The 12,349-nt window shown below is 36.1% G+C and overlaps 1 protein-coding gene across 2 annotated transcripts in view; it reads left to right on the top strand.

Moving 5' to 3' along the window:
• LOC105437219 overlaps window positions 1-12,349 on the top strand; it is a 36,972-nt gene continuing 24,623 nt past the window's right edge. Inside the window, exons 1-2 of one of the 2 annotated variants that reach the window (XM_030987015.1) lie at window positions 1-55; window positions 2,791-3,142. In XM_030987015.1, coding sequence (XP_030842875.1) covers window positions 2,810-3,142 — 333 coding nt within the window. In that variant the 5' untranslated portion in view covers window positions 1-55; window positions 2,791-2,809. Of the gene's footprint in view, window positions 56-1,881; window positions 2,086-2,790; window positions 3,143-12,349 lie in introns of those variants that run through there. The other variant, XM_030987008.1, reaches the window with a different exon arrangement.

The following is a 12,349-nucleotide window of genomic DNA, read 5'->3' as shown; positions in this document are numbered from 1 at the left end:
CCGTCAACTTCTAACAAGTTACATGTGAAGGACGTACGAAGGAAATGGGAAACAGGTAAATAAGAACAATATCTGGTAACTTCATTTTTCTTTTGTTGACCTTTTCCCCTAATTCAGTGGCAGGTTTTCTCTCTTTTGGAGCTGGAGTTGGAGTCGTCTGCTTCCGAGTTCCGACCACTGCAATGGCAATAGGCCTCTAACAGTTAAATGTCAGACTAGGCCAAGGTGGAATCAATACGCATCTAAAATAGCATTGACTCTCTATGCTTTGCTGGAGTGGGTGGAATTGGTGATAACATATGAACAAATTTGACCCACATTCGGCCAAAAGATCAATGAGGCATTTTGTGTACCTCCCACACAGACAGAAAATAAGGTTATTTAATAAAAGCACCATGTGACAAATAATCATTGTGATTCAAATTGATGCAAGGATTTTTTTTGAATAAGCAATGCTTTTCACCAGAATCTTCTTGGTAAAAACGACTTTTACAAATCTCAGCCATGCAATTCTGCCACTGTAAATTGAATGGAACGTCTCAACTCAGTAAGCATGGCTGAGATTTGTAAAAGTTGTTTTTACAAAGAAGATTCGGGTGAATAGCAGTGCTTATTCAAACAAATATTCGCATCAATTTGAATCACAATCATTATTTGTCGCTTAATCCCTGTTAATGACCATGTTTTCTTTTTCGTTTGCAAGGGGAGAAGAAGATATGTCACGTTAAAGACATCATAAAGATCAGTGTTGTATGCGTATATATTATATACACAGGCCAGTAACAGCTATGTTGCTTGTAAATTTGTAAGAGGGAAAATGCTGATTGAAATGATAATGATTAAATAGCAAATAATTGAGGAGTATCATAGGTACCAATTAAATGGATATTTGTATAAAAAAGAGCCCCCGTCAGTAATAAAAGAGCCCCCGTGAGAAGGCTCACGGGGGCTCTTTTTTCGGGGGAAGAGCCCCCGTGGACAAAAAATTAATTTGAGCCCTGCTAGTAATACTACATTGTATACAGGAGTTTGAAAGTCTGTTTACCGTAGTTTACCATAATACTGGAGGAAGTGTTCATTTTTTTATGTCTATAGATTAGGGTTGACAGTCTGACACATATTGAGTAGCTAGACGCTTGTCGTCTGGATCGAGGCTTTATGACATGACATTGTTGTACTGTTGCATAAAGGAGCGGTTCTCTATGTCCAACTTGTCTAAGAATAATTTTTGGTGGGGGATTTTTCATGGATTCATATACTTCAATACTTGTTCACCTTGCAAAAATATTTGTTGGCTTGTGCATGGTTTTGGTTTTGCGTAAAAAATGTAAGAAAGGAATAGTTCAAAGAATAATGAAATTGTGAAATACCTGTACATGTAGTCATTGTGATCCAGGGGAAAAAAATGAAATTTTTGCTGCAGCCTGAAAAGAATTTTGAAAGAAAATGTATATAATAATATGGTTCATTAAACACTGTAAATTATAAAATTTGGTTCTTGATTCATCCTATAACATTTATCATGTACCTATTCCTCTAGACTCTAGATGGTTCTTGACTTAATGTATAAATGTAATATATGAAGCAGTGTCAAATTTGTACCCTGTTCAAAAGTTATGAGAGTAAGTTGAGTTCAACTTGATTGTCATGATGAGGCCCTCTTTTGGCGGGCTTGCCATCAGAGCTCATGGAAACGCTCTATGCAAAGAACTTGACGGGAAACAGGTTTTGAGCCAGCAGAAGCGCGTAGCAGGCTAAGCAGGGGTGAATCGTATGACTCATTCAGGTGTACAGGTGGTGGGGGAATATTCAGCCAAGGCTCGATCAAACTTAGCAGCAGTATCAGCACACTTTCTGCACCATCAGTGCTTATACGCAGTGTCTGGCTGTGTAGCGGTGCATTCACGTTTGCCCCTATGCATGCTGAGTTAGACTGAAGAGCTGGAGCAAGGCAAGGAGAGTGGTGGGCGAGACTAAGTAAGAGGGCCCCCCTTGACGTCGGTAGCGCTGACTTTTACAACCCGTTTCTTGAGCCATCTGGTTCTGTGGATTCTTAATGTGGAGTTCCTCCCTGCTCTTTACAAGGTGGTGATAAACTCATTTCAGTCTTCGTAATTCATTTGTGCCTTATCTTGTCTCTTGGTCTCCTGAGGATATATCTGTCAAGATTTTTTTTTCTTTTCTGCCCTGTCTTCTGGTTTGAAAGTGGAATACATCCTAGGCTTAATGACATGATCCAGGGTGAACATTCATTTGGCAATTTGTGAGATGAAGTAATATCTGATTTCATTTGGACCTCTTAAAATCGTTTGTGATTGATTTTATTTTTACTCTTCAGCTGACCATCTTTTGATCTGTAGCAGGATTATATTGCTTTTCCTAAGCTGGCTATTAATGTTGTCTCTTGAATAAATGAAAGACATTGTTTTCCACTTTGTGATATCTACTTGTTCAAAAGAAATTGTTACTTGCAACCAAGACGACTTTACTTCGCTTTTATCTTTAATCTGTCTCTTGAATAAAAGAAAGACATAGTTTTCCACTTTGTGATATCTACTTGTTCAAAAGAAATTGTTAGACTTGCAACGAAGGTGACTTTACTTCGCTTTTATCTTTGATAGTTTGATCTGTTTTTTTTCTCATTGGGGTTGCAGATTATTTTTCTATTAGGAATGTACAAATGTTACTTTAATATGTAGAGGGTTTCAATTAGTCTCTTTCATAATGGTCATAGTGACCAAAGTAGTCATAAGTCTATTGACTAATTGTTCTCTCTCTCTCTTCCTGTAGACGTCATCGCCCTGTCTAAATGTTAGGAACTATACCAGCCATGGACGAGGAGCTAGCTCGTGCAGTAGTGCGGTGTGATGCGGGATCAGAGGGGTGCACCATACAGGATGCTGCCCCAGAGAGAGATAAGATACCATCCCTGGAGGAACATTCTAAGGAGGAAGGTGATGGGAGACAGAAGAAAGGGGGCAATGTGATGAACGATGATGATGATGAGGATGATGCTTCCTCTGGCCCAAGTAGGGAAAGGATAAATACAGCAACAAGCGGTGGATCGCTGGATGAGTGGTGTGTTATGTCAGAGGCATCGGTGAATCGAGAGATTTTTCAGGATCTTCAGTCTCATGATGAGGTGAGAAAAGCTTGCTTTTATGTTTTTAATCATTTGTGAGTCGTTCGCATTAGTGGAGTAAGAATCCACCCTAAGACATCTATAGCGTTGGATTTGGGTAAAACGGAAATATCCCTAAGTAGAACATTCTTACATTTTTACACCAAATATGTCTTGAGCTAGTATTTTTATGTGAAGCTTGATAAAAGTAAAATAATTAAGATCTAGGGTAAATTATGGAATTCAAAATTTTGCAACGGGTATGTAGGATGTATATCTTGCTTCATTTGTAATTGTGAGTGTAGTCAAGTTGAAGAAAGATTTTCTTTCATTAGGAATAAAAAGCTGGATGATGCTATTCATATTTGCAACAAAAAAACAATACATAACAATTCCAAAAAACAAAAACAAAAATCAGATTTATGCTAAACTTGATGATGGGGAGCTTTTTGAATCTAGAAATCAAATTATGAATAAGAATTTTAAATATACCCTGCAGCAATTTTGAAAATCCTAGATGTGTAACCTGCTCTAGTATCCATGTTTTTCTTCAAGATCAAATTTTATTAAAAGGGAATAGTTTTCATAATATATTAGTATACTATCTAAAGCATGTTGAAGAGTTACAAGCTTAGTTTTTGTTGAAAAGTTGGATCAAATTTTCTGACGCTGCTGGGTCCCATTATGAACAAGACAGGTGCTTGATCTTCACACATCGGACAGCAGGTCTAATTAGCGTACAACGTTTGAACAGGAGATGCTCTGTAGAAAGCTCCCAGGAGGGGTGTGATCATCAACATGAGGCTTGAAGGGGGGCTAACAAGAACAGGGTGGGAGACAAAATATGATTAATCAGACATTATTAACATCATGGGTGTTGGCAATATGAGTCATTGAATTTGACACTGGTTCATGTTGTAATGAGAGCTTCAGAAGGTCTTAGGAATGTTCCTCCTTATCGCGTGTCTAGATTGACTTCGTATGGAGGCTCGATTTCATTTAATTGTACAGACACCATAGAGATGAAACCCAAATAAAATTAATTTTAGGAGATTGTTGCTAGTTTGGTTATGTACATTGTTTAGTATATTTTGGGAGATGGACACTTATCAAAGAAGCAACATATTTTTTCTTTTCTAGACTTTCATGTAATATATTTTATAATGTTTTTTTCCCCCCTCAGGTGTAGCATTCTAGTATACGTTAGGATATGATTGATAAGGAGATCAAAAGAGAATTCATATCAATTGATTATAGCTAATTTAATTTTTAGCATCCATTCACTGTAAAAATTTTGATGACAAAAATGTATGAAGTTTATATAGTGACACAAAAATGATGCCCTGTCGCTTAGCTATTTTGCAGTAGCGGTGATTAACTCACCTTCATTTAATGTGAAATCCTGTACTTTAAATAATCCCATTTGGGCATTATTCTACCCTGTTGCTGCTACTGCAACAGCAGCAACAGCAGCAGGATAGCATGGGCAGGGTTAGCACAGCTAGGGCAGCATTGCCGAAGTGAACGGCGGGGGATTAAAAGCTGTAATGGGATATTTCCTTTTGGTGTGATTACAGGGACTTACGCTGCAAAAATAGCCGCTGTCAAGGCGCATCTGACTAAAACAGAGCCACATGAGCAAAACATGGCTTCTTGTGTTCCAATCTGTTGCTCAGAGATTGTCAGAATATATCAGTAAAACATTTTATATAGCGTGTTGCATTATAAATGCTCGGATACTTTCATTGCAATTTCAGGAGAATTGCTTTGGAAAGTCTTAATTTCCTTAATTCTAGGGTATTTGTACTCATCCCACTTTTAATCATGGCAAGGTTTGAATAGTGAATGCGTAGGCACTAAATACCTCTCATGACCCAGCCTTGAATGCACAGTTTATGAATTTATAAATGATATTACTGGTTATTTTATTGACAGGTCTGACAGGTTTGTGTAGGGCACACATAAGGAACAACTTTTTGTGTAGATACTTGTTATTTTTGTCATTTAGATTAAAGTGAAATATTAATTTGTACTGTCATCTCATGTACAGGTAGCTCAGCAAAACAATTTCACAAATTAATAACATTTTGTTTAACAACAAAACTTAATGCTGAAGTAACTTATTCTGTTTAATACTTGACAGTAATGCTTTATAACCGGAAATGAGTATATCATTTACACTCATTTTGGTGACTTCCTGACTAGTTATAACAATGCCCAGAACCAGATATTCCTTGATTTATAGCTGGGTTTCACTTTTAGTTTTGACATTATTCTGTTGTCATTCAAACTGTCAATACTTGGAAGTCATAATGCTTAAACTACATACCTATTTGAAAGATGGAAGGGGGGGGGGGCGTATTTTTGTCTGTATGTAATGTTTTTAATGCCATATTCTTGTACAACTGTTGATATGTTTGCTGCAAATCATTTTCATTGAGGGCATATTTTACATATTGTAATGGGAGAAAAATAAACTATCCTGATATGCAGTAGTTATGTATAGTTAAGTAAATTGTTGATGCCTCCTTTTGACACAGAAAATGAAGTATTGTTGTGTTGAACAATATAAAAAAAGGGGTCAAGGCATTGATATTGAATTTGATGTCATTGTGTCATGAAGGTTGGCCAATTAAGAATGGGGAATTTTTTATCATTTGAGCTGATATTATGATTTATGAATTCAAGGAAATGATAAACTGTGAAACAGGAAGTCCATCCTGATATTAAATTGGTGTTAAAACAGGTCGAAGCAGAAAAGTGAGAAAAACAGATCCATGCGAGTTTGAGCAAAATGCTATGAAAAAAAGAAAATTATGAATTTTTAAAGTTGCTTTGCTTGCTATGTACAGAATACTTCATAAACTTTTATTTCCTTAGTTCATTATTGATGACAGAATAGACCTGTTTCATATAGGGGTTGTATAAAGACATATTGGCAATAATTATATCTAGGTTGAATGTACATGTATGATTAAAAGGGAAAATATAAAGTTTTGAAGTCTTTTTAGTACAGGGCAAATTGGAAGCGAGCTCGCAAGATATGTCACAGAGTTGCCAATTTGTGTTTGATTGATCACACCTTCAAATATTCATAATTTTCTTATTTCTAATTTTTTTTTGTTTAAAATTTCACTGACCCATTTCTCTCATTGTTGTGCTTCTATTAAATCCAACTTAATACCAGGGTGGCCTACCCCTTTTAAGAGTACAAAAGCTGAAAATCACTGTGTATTGTGATGGTTTTATAGGAATGAAAACTGTTTAGGAATAAAAGCTGTGAATATCTTCAAAGAACTTCTGTATGGATCTTCAAAGAACTTCTGTATTAAGTTGGTGGGGCAAGATTTATACGTGTTTATGGGGAGGGGTAAACTGTGAAAGGATAGAGGGCAGGATGTCAAAGAAAGTAGGGTAACAGGGATCAGGTGTTCCTTTCAAGGTTTCCATAGGGTGTAGGTCGGTCAAGTACAAACACATCTGGTGAATTAATGCATACAAGAGAAGTGGTAAGGTATCCACTTCCAAGGGGAAAAAATATTGAATTTTTACTTGGTAACTCCTGTACAGGTGGGTAGAACCAGGGATCAAAACTAACAGGCACCCAGGACACACTGGTGCTCAAAATATAGGCCCGGACCGCCAAATTTCATTTCTTAATTAAAAAAAAACAAAAACAACATATGACTCGATGCATACAGATTCTAAAAAGTTAAATCCAGATCCCCTTCCCCCCAAATAGTGTAAAGCTCTGGTAAAAGGGAAAGGGCTACACCATTTTTTCTTTCATTTGGGGGTGTGACTGTATGGAGAAAAAAAATTTGGTTTGTATGCATGATCGAGCCCAATATTAAAATTTTGAAATGATGTGATCCAGAGTTAGAATTGGGGGCTATACATCCTTGGCACATGTCAGTATCAAGCATTGCATATTATAGTCACATACATAAACATGTAGTAGAGTGATGGTTAATTCACATAATATGCAATTAGATAAACAAAGTCAACCATGTATATAAAGTAATCGTTCAGTGTACAGTTTGATTGCAACTCCCGTCTGTAAAGCAAGGTGGTAACACTTTGAAGAATTGATAGCAGATCAAGAAGGGTACATGACCTGGCACTCAGGGGGTAAGGATGGGATGAGAGGAGTGGTGAAAAACAGTGCTCCAGCAGGGAGACGAGGAAACAGGATGTTTAGTAAGGGAGGCTAGAGGATCATCAAACGGCCTTGGGAGAGGACCCAGCACAGGTGTTTTGATTTCAAGAGATAAATATATAATATCTCCCCTTAAATATGAAATATCCAATCTGTGTCATTTTGAATTGGGTACAAAGTTTAAGTTACTGGTAATATTAATTGTCACTAGTGGATTTTCACATTCTCAAAATATTGAATTAAAGAAATGGTGAACAGAAATTAGTTGAAAATAATTGCAGATTTAGTCTTCATAAATTACCGTAAGACGTCTTATTCAATTATTATTGATTAATATGACAGATGATTAAAAACATGCCTTCTTGGGAGTTGCACATAAGTTTAAACGTGTATACATGTACATGTACATGTTATATGATAGCCTTGAAATGGTAGATTTACATATATATATATATATATATACAACTTTTACTGTGCCATTTCAAAAAGCAAACATATTGCATGGATACAAGGTCCAAAAAATTGTATTTGTATATCATAAAGGATTGTTTGGTCCTTCAAATATTGTCTCAGGTATTTTCCATAGCCACATCCTCTTTGTGTATTTAATCATGTGCTTCATGACGCAAATGCCATGATCACGATGATTACGATGAAAACAAGGGGGATTTACCATATTGTTTTGATGGCAAGACAAAAGACATCCTTTGGCTTATTATTTTAAATTGTGAAATTTTGTACAGTAGAATGTTTCCTATTTAACCTCAGAGAGTTGCTTCATGACGCAAATGCCATGAATACTATGATTACAATGAAAACAAGGGGATTTACCAAATTGTTTTGAAAACAAGACAATAGACATCCTAAATGGTTTATTATTTTGAATTGTGGAATTTTGTACAGTAGAATGTTTCCTATTTAACCTCAGAGAGTTTCCTTATTGCTTTGTATGATTTCCTGCTTTGAGAAAGAGAAAGTAAAAAGCTGAAGAACAGATGCAGTTGTTTTGGTCAAATACAGCTCTAAAGTGGCTCCACACACAATATACATTTTCAAAGGTATATGTGATTTTACCAGTAAACTGGGGACATCTTTTGAAATACTGTCACGCTCAGTTTGAAATTCTTGGAATTATGAGTACATAATAGTTCCTGCTGGAAAGAGATTTTACCCGTCATTTGATTTATTGTCTGCTTGTATGGCCATGCAATGGTGCATTTGATGAGTCGTTCGCACATCTGTTTTACCTCTACTTAGCAGTTATTAAACATGCAGAAGTAGTATTGGAAGCCAATATTTTGAATATTGTATAATTATAGTAATGATCGAACCCCAAATATCTACATGTAGAGCAAAACAGCTTTGGATGATCAGTCCTTTTTTAATACAGACTTGTAAGAAATTGAACTAAAAAATAGAATAATCCATTGCCTCCTAGAACCAGAAGATTTATCTATTAAGAAATTCAGTAGTGAATGGGTTAAAATTACTGAGGAATCTAGACTCAAGTAGTTGTTTAGGTCTTACTTCTGAGAAATCATGAGGAATCAACTGTGAATTAATTCACAGTGTAAATAATTAAGTGACATGTTAGTTTTGATTAGTACTTCTTTTGATCATAGAAACTGAAAGGTTGGGAAAAACAATTTAAGTGCTGTAAAACTAGTGAAAAACGACCTCTTGTCCTTTTGGATATATAGCCAGCCAGGTTTTGACTCGAACAATAGCCACTTGTAATCATGAGAAAGTGAGGGAAACTGTGACATTTTCTAATATCAGCTTGAAGTATGCAGTCATAGTATTAGATTCTCAGGGTAGATCAATTTGTCTATAGATCTATACAGACTGCACGGTTGTTCCCCGGTCTTACTTGTACAGTAACTATAGTGAAAAATAGGAATAGAAAATATTGAAGTCAAGATAGGCAGGATATTGAGGTAAGCTGTCCAATGTTTACTACTATTTTTGAGTGCCTTTTAGAGTCTCTATTTAAAATGTGAAGTTGAGTTATAAGAATATGTTGCATTTGTAATTGTAGGTAATAGAGTTCTGCTTGGCGTATTAAACCTACTTGTACAATGGTTCAATGGGAATAGTTTTTTTTTAAATCCATTTTCAAATGATTATTCATCATGGTAATTTCAAAATACATAATGGTCTGATTTGACATGTACAAGTATTAGTGGAAGAATAAAATTGTCTTTCATTTTTCATAAAAATCCTGTCAAGCTTTTGTATGGGAAACAAATTCCAGACATTATACAAATAATGAATGTTTGCAAGTGCATTGGTTAAGTCAAGGTAGGACAATGAACAAGGCTTGTTAAGTTTATTATCCGTCTCTTTGTGACTCAACCAAGTGCAGTGCATATCACTAATGGAGGTGCTAAAAACATGTATTATTTGTTTTATAAGATGGGTCTACAATATGAGTATAAAGTTGAGAAATAAACGGTTGTTATCACCAAAATGCACTCCCCATGCATCAAAAACTAATGCACGGACACGCAATCAATTTCGACGCTTCTCATTGGCTACATTCTGCAACCCATTTTATAAGAGCTTTAAGAAATTATATTGGCAATAAGTAGACTCTAGTCAGTTATGAGAGAATTTATATTATAAAACTGCTTTACTCGTACATTACGTGTAGTTTATGAGTGCAAGGGTCATGTCGCATGTAAGCACAATAAATATTTGCATTTACATGACAAAGTGTGACATATGGTGCCCAAGTCCAAACCAATCCCAATATTAGTACAGAGAAGGAAATATGTTTTTTTTTAAACAAAAGCACATCTTCACTGCTATAATAATTGTAAAAGAAACGTTGTGAAATCGATCAGAAAAGGTTGATCATCTAGCATCTAGCATCTGCAAGGTTCTGGAATCATCTAAATGATAAAAAATTGGCCCATTCTTCATAAAGTTACAAGCACTATACACAGAAAGATGTATATGGGACTACCCTATATCTCTCACAGACCATGAGAGAAACAAATTTACCAAATATATGAATTAGTAGGCGGTTTCCTGGCAAATTTTGTATCATCATGTATTAGTCAAAACATATTCTTTCACATGATTGGTAATGAGAGCTTCCATTTCATTTTTTGAAATTGGAGCGTTTCCAATACTGGTCTTTACCTTTAAGGCTTCCCAGTTTTAACATTGAGTAATGTTTCTTCAACATATAATTTTCAGCATTTTTAACTTGGGCCGTGGACCTTTTATTATTTACACAAAGGTAAAAGTGTATAGCAAGAATCCCTATCCAGTGAAGGATTCATCTTTTTTATGCAGATGCTTCTTCTACCATTCTTGACCAGAAGTGCGTTTCAAACTCAATGATATGGGCATCACCCATTGAATGTTGTGTCCAGTGTTACGGGTTTGTTTTGCTACTTGCTGCCTAATCTGAGGGCTCTGTTTTGCTCTTTAAAAAGAGGACACAATAGGGGCAGCGCAATTTAAATATCAAGGAATGTATTAGAGTTTATTTCTAAAATGAAATGAAAGGGATATTTGACTTTCAAGAGCAATAAAAACTCTAATCCATCCCTTGAAATTTAAATTGCACTGCCCCCATTCAGTGTGCTATTTTCAAAGAGCACAAAAAGGCTTCAGATTAAAGATTCCATCTCATAAAATTTTCTATAAGAGAGAAAGAGAGCCTTATTTCTGAAATGAAAGGGCTATTTGACTTTCAAGAGCGATAAAAACTCTAATCCATCCCTTGGAATTTAAATTGCACTGCCCCCATTCAGTGTGCCATTTTCAAAGAGCACAAAAAGGCTTCAGATTGAAGATTCCATCTCATAAATTTGTCTATAAGAGAGAAAGAGAGTTTATTTCGAGAGAAAAAATGAAATGAAAGGGCAATTTGACAAGAGCCCTTTCATTTCATTTAAGAAATAACCTCTCTTCCTCTCTTATAGACAATTTTCTCTCTTGAAAGTCAATAACCCTTTCATTTCATTTTAGAATAACCTCTTTTTTTCTCCTAAAGACAATTTCTCTCTTGAAAAGGCTCTGCCAGGCCCCTCAAGCTCTGCCGTGTTGTATGGATCCACTAGAAAGCAAAATAAGCCCACTCAATAATTAATATATATTAAAACGTCATAGCGATTCATCCAAATAAGAAATCCACGTAAGAGGCATTTTGAAAGTTTTAAGAAAATTCCTTCAAATTCCAGGATATTGGATGTTATTTTTCAGGAAAATCTATTTTTAAACGAGTGGAAGCACTGGCGGTTCTGTTTTTTTTAAACTCTAACAATTCTCCTTGGATCAGATATAGACCAAAAACAAGCCTCATTATCTTCAGTATACAAGTGTCATTTCGGACCTAACAGCTTTCATAGAAATCGCTTCTGGACCGTCAAAGAAAAAGTTTGAGAACCCCTGGTCTACGCATTATACACATCAGGACCAACTTGACAACTTGACAAAAATTTGAGGGGGGTTCGACCCCCCCCCCCCCCCCCCCCTGCGTACGCGCCTGCATGTGCATCCCTTCCTCCTTATTCTCTTATCCATCGTTACCGTCACTACCATTTTAGTAGGGCCGGCCCCCTCCTTTTAACGACTCCCAAGCCATCAAGAATGACCACATAATTTATAGATTACCATTCTGCAGTTCTTTGGAGGGGCCGGGCGCGGCCTTTTCAGAAGTGTTTCTACACTAACCTTTTCATGCACTACGGCTTAACATTAAAAAGCATGCTAAGATTTTTTTGAAAAGAAGCATAATTTCGACTCAGTTTCGCATAACCTAAAAATAAGAATACAGCCAGTCACCCCTCCCCCCCCCCCTCCCCTCAATGCATCCGCCTTTACGCACCCCCTTCCCCTTGTCTTTCCCTTATTCGTCGTTACTGTCACTAATTTTTAGTGCCATTTCGTTGTCTTTCTTTCTCCCCGGCTCCTCTCTTCTTTTTCTTTCCTCTTTTTTGAACTCTCTCTCTCTTTTCTTTACTTTTTTGTTCTCTTTTCTTTTATCTTCTCCTTTTCCCCCTTTTTTTTTTTTTTTTTTTTCTTCCTCTTTTTTCCTTCTCAATTTTTTTGCG

The sequence above is a fragment of the Strongylocentrotus purpuratus genome, unplaced genomic scaffold (genome assembly GCF_000002235.5).
Source record: "Strongylocentrotus purpuratus isolate Spur 01 unplaced genomic scaffold, Spur_5.0 spur5_contig_838, whole genome shotgun sequence".
Lineage (NCBI taxonomy): Eukaryota > Metazoa > Echinodermata > Echinoidea > Camarodonta > Strongylocentrotidae > Strongylocentrotus > Strongylocentrotus purpuratus.
This window is presented reverse-complemented; position numbering and strand designations above follow the sequence as displayed.